This window comes from Chrysemys picta, chromosome 9 (assembly GCF_011386835.1).
Source record: "Chrysemys picta bellii isolate R12L10 chromosome 9, ASM1138683v2, whole genome shotgun sequence".
In the NCBI taxonomy this organism is placed as follows: Eukaryota; Metazoa; Chordata; order Testudines; family Emydidae; genus Chrysemys; species Chrysemys picta.
The window spans coordinates 83,436,786-83,449,507 of NC_088799.1; the positions used below are offsets into that span (position 1 = coordinate 83,436,786).

Sequence of the window (12,722 nt, forward strand, 5' to 3'; positions counted from 1 at the left end):
GAGATGCATCAGGTGTGTTGGGACTCAATCCTGCAAGAGGCTTTGTTTTCTGGTGCTGACTCAGCAAAGCACTTAAACACATGGTTAACTTTATGGAACTACTCACCTGCTTACAGATAAGCTTTCCTGGACTGGGTCCAGATTGATCAGCACCCTGGAGAATCAAGTCCTCTCCCACCTGGAGAGTCTCATGGAGACTTTCAATGCTGAATGTAATTTAAAATGAACTCTGAAAATGTGGCTGGGGGGAAGAAAAGCACAATTCCAATTTCATTCCCGGAGCTGTCTCCCTGCTGGGGCTTCCCCACATTTAGGATTGTATGTGTCTCGATAACTCAGGCTCTAGGCTCTGTCTTTTGCTGCTCCTTTAGTCTCAGAATTGTAGAGAAGAAGCAACCACCCAGAAAGTCCCAGCTGTTTGTAAAGAATCTCAACAGTTGCTGGAAGAGGCATATGAGTAGGGCAGAGATCTCATTCCAAACCTGGCCTGCTGTATTTTATAGAAAATTAGACCATGGAAACCTCCTCTTGGGAGGAATAAGAGCTATTTAATTCGGATCCTCTTCTAGCAACTGACAACAGTCTCTTTCTCTTTAGATAACAGCAGCTTGTCCCCACAAAGGTTCTTCCTTTGTAAAGCATTCAGGTCCCTGGCTTTTCAGGTTCTCGAGGCCCCTCCCATGTCAGGTCTGCTGAGCTCTTGCTAATAAACTCAGGGCTAGTCTATGCTAGAAGCGCTACAGCTGCACCACTGTAGTGAGTCTGCTGAAGACACTCTATGCTGACAAGAGAGCTCTCTCCCCTCAGCATAATAAAACCACCTCTGTGAGTGGCAGTAGCTAAATCGGCAGAGAAGCTCTCCTGGCACTTAGGTCAGTGTAACGTACGTTGCTCAGGAGGGTGGCTTATTCGCACGCCTGAGCAACGTAGTTAGACCAAAGTAAATGGCAGTGTAGACAAGGGCCTCAGTCTCCATCTCTCTTCACACCAGTGTAATGCAGGAATAACTCCATTGAAGCAAATGGCGCTGGGAAACCAACATGAGAGGAGAATTAGACTGCCCACATGCGTGATCATGAACCAGACCCATCTGTGTCCAGGGGCTTTTACATGTTTGAAAATCAGTTTAAAAAGCCACGGCGCAAATAAGGCGCCTTGCAATTGCTGCAACAGTTGTAAAATCCCCCCTCCACCAGTCTTTCAGCAGCAGCTGCTGCTTTGTGCATCAGGCTGGGATTCCTGAAACATGCAACAAAACATAAACATCACTATTTTATTTTGTTTTGTTTTACACACACAGGGCAAACACCCAACCCCACCCCACCTCCCATTTTCCCTCCCCAAAAAGATTTTCAAGTGCAAACCTGGCAAGTTTTTGCCCAGGGCAAATATCTGACCAATTGTATCTGGAATTTCAGCCTCAGGCTGCCTTCTCTGCCCAAACCTGCAACACTTACCCTTCCCCCAAACTGCAAAGGCTTGTGAACAAAATCACAAAAAATAATCCTCCTGATGACAATGGATGAAGTGAAAGTTCATTGTTTTGCAGAGCTTTAGTGGACATTAGTCTACCAGACAAGGGAGAAGAGTACCACAAGCCCAACTCAAAGCTGCTCACACAGGTTTTCTGTCCATGGACTCGCTTCAAGCTTTTGTGCTTGAAAAATTGAGTTCCATGCTAGCCACTCACTGTGCCTGGCTGCACCGTGTAGACACTGTTATTGTTATTGAATGTACACAGTGCCTACCACTCTGATGTAAACTCTCCCTTGGAAGTTTTGGTCAGAGCAGGGATTTGACCCAATTTCCCTGGCCAAAATTTCGCCCTCCCCCCATACTGGTGTGTGCTCATTGGCTGTTGCTCTCTGTTCTAGAGGTGGCTGCACTGTATTAGTATTGGTATAGTATTGCAGGCTCCAAGCCATGCAGTTGAACCTCCCACTGTGGCTGTGCAGAGCCCCTTTGACTTCAATGGGGCACCAGCCAGGTGTAAGTGTTGCCCCACAGGGAACGGGTAGCAGGAGCAGGGCAAGAGTTTGAAGTGTTTGGGTCTGAAAGGCACCAAGGTGAAAAGTGCTCGACTGGCAGCGTCAAAGCCTTTCTCAGAACAGGAATAGCATGGGCAGCACAGGGCAAATTTCTTCTCCCATCCCTGACCAGAACAGACCACGTTTCTGTGACTCATTCAGTCCCTGCCTTCCTGAATCCATTGACAAAGGTGTCTTCTTTCATTATGACATCTGTCCAGGAGCCATGGGCTGAGACCACTGCCTCAATTCACGTACGCTTCTGATCAACCATGTCTCACCATTAAGTAGAATTCAGAACAGTGAACTAGAAGCAGAAGGCTCTTTGGCCCCATCTCTTCTCCTGAAATAGTCAGAAGCAGGATGGTCCAGTGGTTAAGGAACTAAACTTGGGCAAGTCACTTATTGTCTCTGTGCATCAGTTCCCCATCTGTAAAACTGGGATAATAGCAGTTCCCTCCTGCTGCAAAGATAAATACATATAGATTGTGCGGTGCTCAGGTACTATTGTATAAGTACCTTAATAAGGCCTTGTCTACACTACTGCTTAAGTCGATGTAAGTGACATTGCTCAGGGATGTGAAAAAAACAGCCCTATGAGTGATGTAACTTACATCGACTTAATGCGGTGTCTACACGGTGACACCGCGTGACACGGTGAAGCGGTGTTGACAGGAGAGTGTGCTCCTGTTGACGTAGTACATCTTCACCTGATGCACTAAATCGACACCTCTGCATCAATCACAGCGGCGCCGGTTTAGCATGGTAGTGAAGACAAGGATACATAGATCCAGCCTCCTCCACCCAAGTTTATTTTTCTAAATATGACTCTTGTTGTTCTCTCTGTAAGCAATTTCTCTGCAACACAACTGTTTTGTTCCTTTGGGATTATTAAAATAACTTTGCAGCTGTTGTTTGATCCCAGTTTGCAGTAGCCTTTTCTGGCCTTTGTTGCTTTTTCTAGATTGCAGTCTTGCTAAAGTGTTCATGTTTTTGTGTGTTCCTGGGGAGAGGAATAGCTCAGTGGTTTGAGCATTGGCCTGCTAAACCCAGGGTTGTGAGCTCAATCCTGGAGGAGGCCATTTAGGGATCAGGGGCAAAAAATTGGTCCTGCTAGTGAAGGCAAGGGATTCAATGACCTTTCAAGGTCCCTGGTACCTTCTAGTTCTATGAGATAGGTATATCTCCATATATTATTATTAAACCCTCAGTACCCCTCAGCACACACCCTTTGAACGTACACATTTAAATATTTGATTATTAAATTATTAAACTTTCATTAAAAAATACATTTATAAATTATATAATTTTACAATTTATGATTTGTTCATTCATTTTCATCTCCCCCTGGCCTGCTGCTTATAAAGGCATTCTGATGTCTTTCCTAATAACGCTATGTCTTGATTAAGATTTATTCCTATTAATAAAGCTAGGTTATGTGAATCTCAGATTTCAGCACTATGTCTGCCAGTTTACATTGTGGACAATCCCACCCACCCCCTTTCTGAAGACCAAGGCTATCTGTGTTGAGTTAAGTGGAGCCTTTGGATAATAGAATATAATTTAAAAAAGACACTGATGAAATCTTGTAGCCTTCAGACTTTTCCTTGTTTTTATCAGTGGTTATTCTCACCAGAAATGAAACAGACAGGAAATAGACCAATCCATTCCCACTATGTCCTAGCAAGTAATTCATCTGCATTTGACTAGCCAGATGAAATAATAAAGATGTTGGAGACTGGGTTAACCTGGCTTTTATTGACTGTGTTATGAAGCTGGGATTAGCTGAAATTGGTTATTTTTCCTGTGTGACTTGAGCCTGTCCTGCCATAGCTGAAGTCCTGCAAAGGGGAGGGTGAATTTTCCCCCATCTCCAGCTCTTCACTACACTCTTGTCTCAGATTCCTTCCATTTCAGGCTCTCAAAGACCTGCAGAGATGCATGTTTGTACAGTGGCACTAATATTTTAGGGCCCTGCCTGCTGAAAATGCAGAAACCACCCCCCATAAATTCCTGGGGCTGCTACCCTAAAACCAGAATTTTGCTTTCTATCAAGTACACTGAGTTTTGAACTTTGCTTGAGGCACTACTGCATTTTTTTTAGTCCTGAGTTTTCCCTGAGTCAGTAGCGAACCAATGATCCAGCAAGGTGCTAGGGGAGTCTGTGCTGCTGGAGGTGATATTTTTCAGTTGCGATCTCATAATAATACCTTGTCAGGATCTCTAAGTGCCTAGGATTACCATACGTCTGGATTTTCCCGGACATGTCTGGCTTTTTGGTCCTCAAATCCTCGTCCGGGAGGAATTTCCAAAAAGCCGGACATGTCCGGGAAAATAGAGAGACATGGTAAGGGGACCGCCTCCTCCCCGGGCTCCAACTTTCCCGGCTCCCACCGCTCTCCACCACGCGCGGGGGCCAAAGCAACTTCCCCAGCACAGCAGCAACCGGAGCCCGGGGAGGAGACAGCTGCGCGCTCGGACGCCGCCTCTGTGCCCCCACAGATCGGGGAGTTGTTAGTTTTGCTGCAGCCTCTCGCACTGGGGCAAAAGATGCTCAGGGGACCCCGAGTGCGAGTGGAGTGGCTGCAGCAAAACTAACAACCCCCCGATCAGGGCCGGCTTTAGCAAGAGAGGGGCCCAATTCCCCCAGGAATCGGGCCATGCTCCAGCCGGATCTCCGGCCGGGGTCGTGGGGCTTGGGTCCGGGCTAGAGCCGCTGGGGCTGGAGCTGGAGCCGCTGGGGCCAGGGGTGCTCGGCCACCGGCCGGCACCACTTGGCCAGGGCCGGGGCCGGGCCGGAGCCGCTCGGCTGGAACTGGGACCAGAGCCAAGCTGGGCTGGAGCCGCTGGGACAGGGGCTGGGGGTGCTCGGCCAACGGCCGGCGCCGCTCGGCCGGGGCCGGGGCCAGGCCGGAGCCGCTCGGCCGGAACCAGGGCTGGTGCCCCAGGGCCCAAGCCGAGCTGGGCCCGAGCCACCGGGGCCAGAGCCTCTTGGCCGGGGCCGGCCGCCGGAGGGAGCCGCTCGGCCAGGGGGACCGGACTGGCTTGCGACCCCTCCCGCCGCCCCAACTTACTTGCTGCCTGCCTGTTTCAGGCTTCCCGCGAACATTTGAGTCGCGGGAAGCAGCGGGGGGGAGGAGCAGGGGGGCGGAGCGTTCAGGGGAGAGGAGGTGGGGGAATGCGGGGTGCTCAGGGGAGGGGGCGGAGTTGGGGCAGGGACTTTGGGGATGGAGCAGAGTTGGGGCAGAGTTGGGGCGGGGCCTGGGCCCCTTGGAGTGTCCTCTTTTTCCAGTATTGCAATATGGTAACCCTGTAAGTGCCTTGCACACAAAAATCAATGAAGTCTCATGTTATCCTTGTGGGATGTAGAGCTGATGTTATTATTCCTTTTCACAGATGGGGAGGGGAATTTCATCGCTCTGCCTCTGTGAAGTTCCCTGCCCAAAGACTGATGACTCATGAGTGAGTTTCAGCTTTAAGGAATAATGTGTGGTTATTCTGGACACCTCAGCATATGTCACAAGAACCAGGGCATTAATTCAGAGTTCCTGGCCAAATTCCTATTTGGCCAATTTATGTTCTGCCACCCAATTTCTCCCTGCAGTTTTGGTTGGATACTGGAGTCTTCACTTCCTGTCTTAAACTGTTAAGCAGCTTCCAGAGGTGGCTTCATTTTAGTGCCAGGTAAAGCATCTCCCAAGATGTAAATTGCTTTGAGATTTTCCCTTCAGATTGAAAGATGCTGGGATAATATTCCTTTATTTTCTTTCCCATTATAAAACTGATTCTATTGATCTGAAGTTGGGAGAATAGCTCATAGTAAAAACAAAAAAAAATAGCAGGGTCCATAGATAATGCAATCCTTGTTTCTGTGGGACTTTTCTCTCCTTCACATGTACATGTGGTTCAGAATCTGATGGGTTAGTTTGCCCAGTTCATGCAGCTGATTAGAGATGTTTTTTGTGGGGAGCCTTATGATTTTATCTGGCTGGTGAATTTCAGGAGGACCTAGGGAGGTTAAGCAGCTCTTATCTAATTGCTAGTCCTCACACCTCCCTTTATCAGCTTTTAAATGAACATGCTAAGATCTGACTGGGACAGTTAAGACAGCAACTTTAACAATGAAATACAAGTATGATACCATTGCCCTCCCTGTGGCTGAATAAGGAGCTAATTCAATATATTCTTTGCAGGATTTCTAGTGAAATTCCTGTTAATTTCATCTTCCTCTAGCCATCTCCTTCCCCACGCTGCCAGCGTTAGACAGCTGATCACTTTTCTACCCTCTCCTCCTTATCTCGCCCACATGTAGCTAATGGAGTGAAAGAGAGAAGAATTGTTAACTAGAGCCAGAAGAGGGAGGGATGAGACCAAGGAACTGAAAACAAAGGGTAGAAAACATTATTTATTTTTCCTGGCTCCAACTTACTCTAGCTTAAAGAAAAAGCCGAGCTACGCTGTGCTCGTCTTAGGACACTCATGTTGTGTGACTGTGGAATGCATCTTGGCTGCCTCTAAAATAGCTTCTTCTTCTTTTTTTTTTTTATCAGTGCAGGAACATTACACAGTTAAACATATGGAATGTATTGGACTATTCCAGTCCATTTTTTTTCCTAGCAGTGTCTTCTCATTACTTGCCTTAGAGATCACATTTATCTCTTTTGTGGTTCGGTTTAAACTTAATTAGTTAACTTGCTTTTATTATAACTATTTATTAATCATGTGGCATTTAGACTAGAGGGACTGGGTGGCCCAGGGATTATGTAAGGGGCAATGAAGCCTTCTATGTCATGAGTTCAAAGCCAGCCCAAGCGGTCAGAAATTGTTCATCTCTGGAGGGCATTTGGTGGCCTCTCTGTAGTGATTCATAGGGGTTTCAATCCAACTCCCTCTAGAAAAGTATCCAAAGTACAACTGCCATTGCAATACCTTGTCATTAATCAGCTTATGCACAGTCTTGACAGAGGAGCAAAGGATTGATTGGACACACAGCTGAATTGCCAGTCACGCTGGTAAGGGGCGATGTGTCATGGAAGCTTGAACTGCGCTTGTGTGTGGGCTGCTACAGAGGGAAAACAGAAGACTACGGTCTCTCAAGTATCAATTTGCCACCTTTCATCAATGATAACGTCACTATAAACGTGTCATTTCAAAGTAATTGCAGATTTGACTTCAGAGTAATCCCTATAACTCAGCAGAGAACACTGTATTCTATCTGAAAAGATCTATTCAGAAAAAAATAGGGTAAAATTTTGGATCCAGCAGATAATAATGTGCCCTTGTTGCCAAGAAGGCTAATGGCATTTTGAGCTGTATAGGTAGGGGCATTGCCAGCAGATCGAGGGACATGATCATTCCCCTCTATTCGGCATTGGTGAGGCCTCATCTGGAGTACTGTGTCTAGTTTTGGGCCCCACACTACAAGAAGGATGTGGAAAAATTGGAAAGAGTCCAGCCAAGGGCAACTAAAATGATTAGGGGGCTGCAGCACATGACTTATGAGGAGAGTCTGAGGGAACTGGGATTAGTTAGTCTGTAGAAGAGAAGAAAGAGGGGGGATTTGATAGCTGCTTTCAACTACCTGAAAGGAGGTTCCAAAGAGGATGGATCTAGACTGTTCTCAGTGGTACCAGATGACAGAACAAGGAGTAATGGTCTCAAGTTGCAGTGGGGGAGGTCTAGGTTGGATATTAGGAAAAACTTTTTCACTAGGAGGGTGGTGAAGCACTGTAATGGGTTACCTAGGGAGGTGGTGGAATCTCCTTCATAGAGGTTTTTAAGGTCAGGCTTGACAAAGCCCTGGCTGGGATGATTTAGTTGGGGATTGGTCCTGCTTTGAGCAGGGGGTTGGACTAGATGACCTCCTGAGGTCGCTTCCAACCCTGTTATTCTATGATCCTATGGCCAGGATACTTCTACTGCTGGTACAATTTTCCAGGTCTGTCTATGCCTATCAAATACATTAAGCATAGAAATTAAGAGATGGAGGGTACTTACTGGATCATTTAGCTCTTCCCTGCAAGCAATGTAGGATCATTCCATCAGAATATCCTTCAGTGATTTGTCCTAGTTCTGTTTTAAATGTCCCAGCTGATAGGTGTTCTCCACCTCACTTGAGAGATGACTCCAATCTAATAGGCCTCACTGTTAGGCCTCTGTTCCCCTATGTTAGCCTTATGTTTTCATTTGCTCAGTTTCATCCCACTCCCCACACTCACCCTCCTTTTGTGCATTTTTCTTGTGTATTACAATTATTTTAATTCAAAAGGGATGGCAACAGTCCCCTAATCTCCACCTGTGGTTCATGGCCAAGCACAGACATATTTAATGGTTCTGATGTTTGTTCAGCCTGGGCTTTTTTAAACTATCTAGAATAACAGCTGATGAACATCTGTGGAAACATCTGCATTGTGTATGAAATGATTTTTTTTAACCCTCCGGGTTAATAGGGGTTACTTGTCCATGGAACTTGTTTCCCAAGTTTGTCCATGGCCACTTCAAAAGCAGATCCCAGTGCTGGCTTCCTAACCCTCTGTTCAGGTTCATCCTGGTATATGTTGTTGAGTGAAAGACAAACCTGTCTGATTTTACTATGGGAGGGGTTGAGAGATTTGTGCAAACTGGTTAACCCCCCCCCCTCCCCCGGTGGAATATTTGTGTGTTCCAGAGCGTCGTTTTATTGCAAACTGAAACAAGATTAGGGCAGTCTGGCAACTGAGAACTTTATTTAAGATGCTGCAAAGATAATTGGACTCCTGATCTCAGGGATTTACCCAGAAGCATAAAGCCAGAGTGAAAAGCTGGTGCATAATGGTTTCAAGGGATTCATCTTATTAAATAAAATCACTTTGAATCCTTAATTTCCCCACTGAAATCCTATGCATTTCTCTGCTGAATGCTGCTGTTGTAAAAGCAACTTTTTGGAGGGCTTCTTGAGGTGCTCTTTCTAAGACAAGACACTAAACTGAGGGCTTATCTGCCATCTCTAGAGAGTATACTGCACTTACCACCATGGTACCTGAGTGCATTATATGCAAAGAAGGAAATCTGTTACTCTTTCTCTCCTTTCTTCAGTAAGATTTCCCCAAGAAATTCCCCCAAATTGGAAGAATGGGGAATGTTTCCCCACCTGTCCAATCACCTTCACATCTAAGCACTTCCTTGATAAATGACATCTGCATAGCAAGCCTTCTAGTCATCTTCTCTTCTCCTTTCCCTGCTATAGGGCTTTTCCTCGGGATATAGACCCCATTTTTTAAATCCTGTATTCTTGACCAGCAACTGGACAGTAAGATCTCATGGCAGTTTTCAGAAGCATAGGGTTGTTTCTCTTGCCAAATTCCACTATGGGTAATTACGTTCTGCCTACCGGCAATCTTCCCCTTGCCATTTTAACTGGCTACCTAGTATTCTCCTTGACTTCCAGTGCAGAACTGACATGCAGTGAGGCTGTGAGCTGTCGAACAGCTGTCCAATTTCATCCCAGAGACTGCTGACTCGCAGTCCTGACTGCAGCAATTCCTGCACATATCGTTTGGGCGATTAAAAAAACCTATATAAATATATCAGAGGGGTAGTCGTGTTAGTCTGGATCTGTGGAAATTTCCACCACATGCGTCTGATGAAGTGGGTATTCACCCACGAAAGCTTATGCTCCAATACGTCTGTTAGTCTATAAGGTGCCACAGGACTCTTTGTCGCTTTATATAAATATAAGCTCTGATAATAATGCAGATAATATTGGTCCCAGTTCAGCAAGTGTTTAATGTTAAATCAAAGTGTTCAAGTACTTTGCAGAATCAGGGCCATTATTAAGTGTTATAGTGGAGGGAAGTGGAGGACTCGTGGAAAAAATGTACAAAAAATGTTCCCTCTTTGGTGTGATTTTGTTTTTGACACATCAGAAATGAAGTGCAGTGGCAGCATTTAGGGGCCCACTACCCTTCCTGTGTTGGAGGCCAGGGGAACTGGATTTTTCCCCTGGTTTTGCTTAACTACAGCACAGTATGTCCCCATGAGAAACAAAGACACCTTTTCATTTACTTGTTCTTCTGCAGAGGTGAAATGTAAAATTCACATGGGATCAAACCTTTGAATCTCATTTCCCTACAGGATTTAAAGCACCAAAGCTCAGAAAATCTTAAGCAACTCACTGAAAATACATCCCACCCTGCTCCAACCACAGGCAAGGTGAAACTTTATGAGGAGAAAAGGAATGTCTTGTGTGCATTTAGTTTAGGATATTAAAAAGAAAATCCTGAGATGCTTTTCTACACATCAAAGCACTCTGAGATAAGGACAAAAGGCCAGGGGGAGTGCTATAAGTTCTGGCTCTCAAACTCGTTAAAAGGGACTTCAAGGAAAGTGATATTTGTTCCAAATGTGTGTTTTGAGATCCTCAGGTGAAAAACTCCAGGGAAATGCAAAGTAATCTTGCAGGAGCATCTCAGTTGTGAGGGGTTCAGCACCTTGCTAGCGGTACCAGTGACATATCCAGAAATAAGATGAGACCAGCTGACTTTTCCTAACGATAGTGTGATGTTGCATCATGATGACCCAGAGCCACAAGACAATCAGTTTGTTCAGAAGGGCATGTATCAAAGCAGGGTGGTATAGAGAGATCTCCAGAAACAGAAGATAGTAAGAATGGACTTGAACTTGGCCCACATCTCCGACTGAACCACTGAAAAGTTCTTCCCCACCGATGCTGAAAGAGTCTCCTCCATTTGAAATCCAGCTTACTGTCTTAGCAATGTGTTCTGAGTTTTCTGCTATTGTCTTCTACATTTCACCTGTTGTGTTGAGGCAGCTTCTGACCCAAGGAATCCCCACAAGAACAAACTAAACCTCATCAGAGACAGGGCCAAGTACTTTCCTGCTCCAGGGGAACATACCTCTCAACTGTCCCTCATTTCAAGGGACATCACTCATTTTTAGGTTCATAGTTACCTAGTGTCCACACAAAATTTGGCGTCCTCTCCTTGTTGAAAATTATTTACTGCAGAAATAAAGAATCATGAATGTGAGGTTGTGGGGAAAGTTATTGGCACTGAATAAGTGAGGAGCCCTGTATTTTCAGGTTCTTGCATGAATGTTTCTAGTGTGTCCCTCCTTTTGGGTCTATGTCCCACACTCTGTCCCACAGGTGTGTTGCAAAGCGAAGCCCTGTTTGTAGGGGGAAGAAGGAAAGGGAAGGAGTTGCTGGGGGTGAGAAAGGGAAGTGAATTGAAGGGCTGAGATAAAGGGAGACGGGAGAGAAACATTTGACCGGTGTTGGGCTTCATTCATTAATGGGGATTCCTTTGTTAATTGTGCTTTTTCTACCATAAAATATAACACTTTCATCTACAGCATTTATGGCCCTTTTCCACTGCCCCACTACGGATCCACTAAAAACAACCCCTTTCTTTTTCTCCCTTTGCTTGTCAGATCATAAGCAAGCTGACTACAGAACATAGCACTGCATCAGGGATCTATTACTGCGTGGCTTCGAACAAGATTGGCAAAGAGGAGAGAAGCATCAAGTTCTATGTCTCAGGTAAATAACAGGCTGCACAGATGATGGGTGCTTGCTTTATAAAAGCTTGGTTGCACTCTTATCTATCCCAGAGTTTCATACCATTACCCATCACCACAGAATCCAAGCAATTTCCATGTAATATCAATGGCAATAGCAAAGTCCCTAGTGGACTTCATGGGGTCTCCGGCACCTCTCTCAGACTAGGTGTCAAATTAGCCCTTTCCCACCATGGTGCAATCCCACTGGAGTCAAGGAGGTTTGCAAAGATAAGCAAGGGCAATATCTGGACCTGACCCAATCCCATAGTTGTAGTTAGAAAGTTTTTCCTAATGTCTAATTAAGGGGGCTGAAGTGGATGACTTCTTGAGGGCTCTTCCAGTGCTAGATTTCTATGATTCTATATTATTTCTCCAAATAACATAACTCCAAACCCATATCTGTGAAATCAGAAGGTTACACAGCCTGGCATATTTGTCCAAATGTTTAAACAAATTAATCTTAATTGTGCACTCTCCCTTCTGAGTTCCCTTTCTGGGCACACTCTACCGTCAGGAATTTACACTGAAATGGCAAATTTTAAACAAATATTCCAGATGCTTCATATAAAGCAAATGTCAAATTCTCAACCATTAGTATTTACACCGGGAAATGGATTCTAAGAGTGAAGCTCTCCAGTCAGGGAACGCTGACCCACAGTGTGACTTGTTCATTCAATACAACTCAATTGCTGAGTGTTGAATACATGCAGCATATTGCTTGGGGGGAAGCTACAGGCACAGTAGTCATTCATGGAAATCATCCAGGAATAATTCCAAATAACAGATCCCCCTGAAAGCATCACAGTCTGCCCAGGAACACAAGAAAAGGCAAAATTCACTGAATAAACGATCCAGCATGAATCCTTCACCCAAAATTCACTGAATAAACGATCCAGCATGAATCCTTCACCCAGGGCTATTACTACTACACTGTAGTAATAGCCCTACCCACTGCAGGGACTCTTGTACGCTGTGTCGTTTAGGACCATGCCTGTAAAGTAGGTCAGTAAATTTTGAAATAAGGGTAAGAAGGGATGTGTGCATCAAACCTTGCTGCCATTCCTGTTACCTAAAAGTGCTGAGATGAAAAATGTCACCAAACAATGATGAAGTTGGTGCAGGTTTGGGGTCACATAC

At 45.3% G+C, this 12,722-nt stretch overlaps 1 protein-coding gene across 2 annotated transcripts in view; it reads left to right on the forward strand.

Annotated features, from left to right (window-relative positions):
* The window catches only part of LOC101936531 (vascular endothelial growth factor receptor kdr-like), a 184,969-nt gene that overhangs the window by 108,941 nt on the left and 63,306 nt on the right, over positions 1-12,722 (forward strand). For both annotated transcript variants that reach the window (XM_042851029.2, XM_042851031.2), the window contains exon 12: positions 11,457-11,565. In XM_042851029.2, the coding sequence (XP_042706963.2) occupies positions 11,457-11,565 (109 nt within the window). The remainder of the gene's footprint in view (positions 1-11,456; positions 11,566-12,722) is intronic.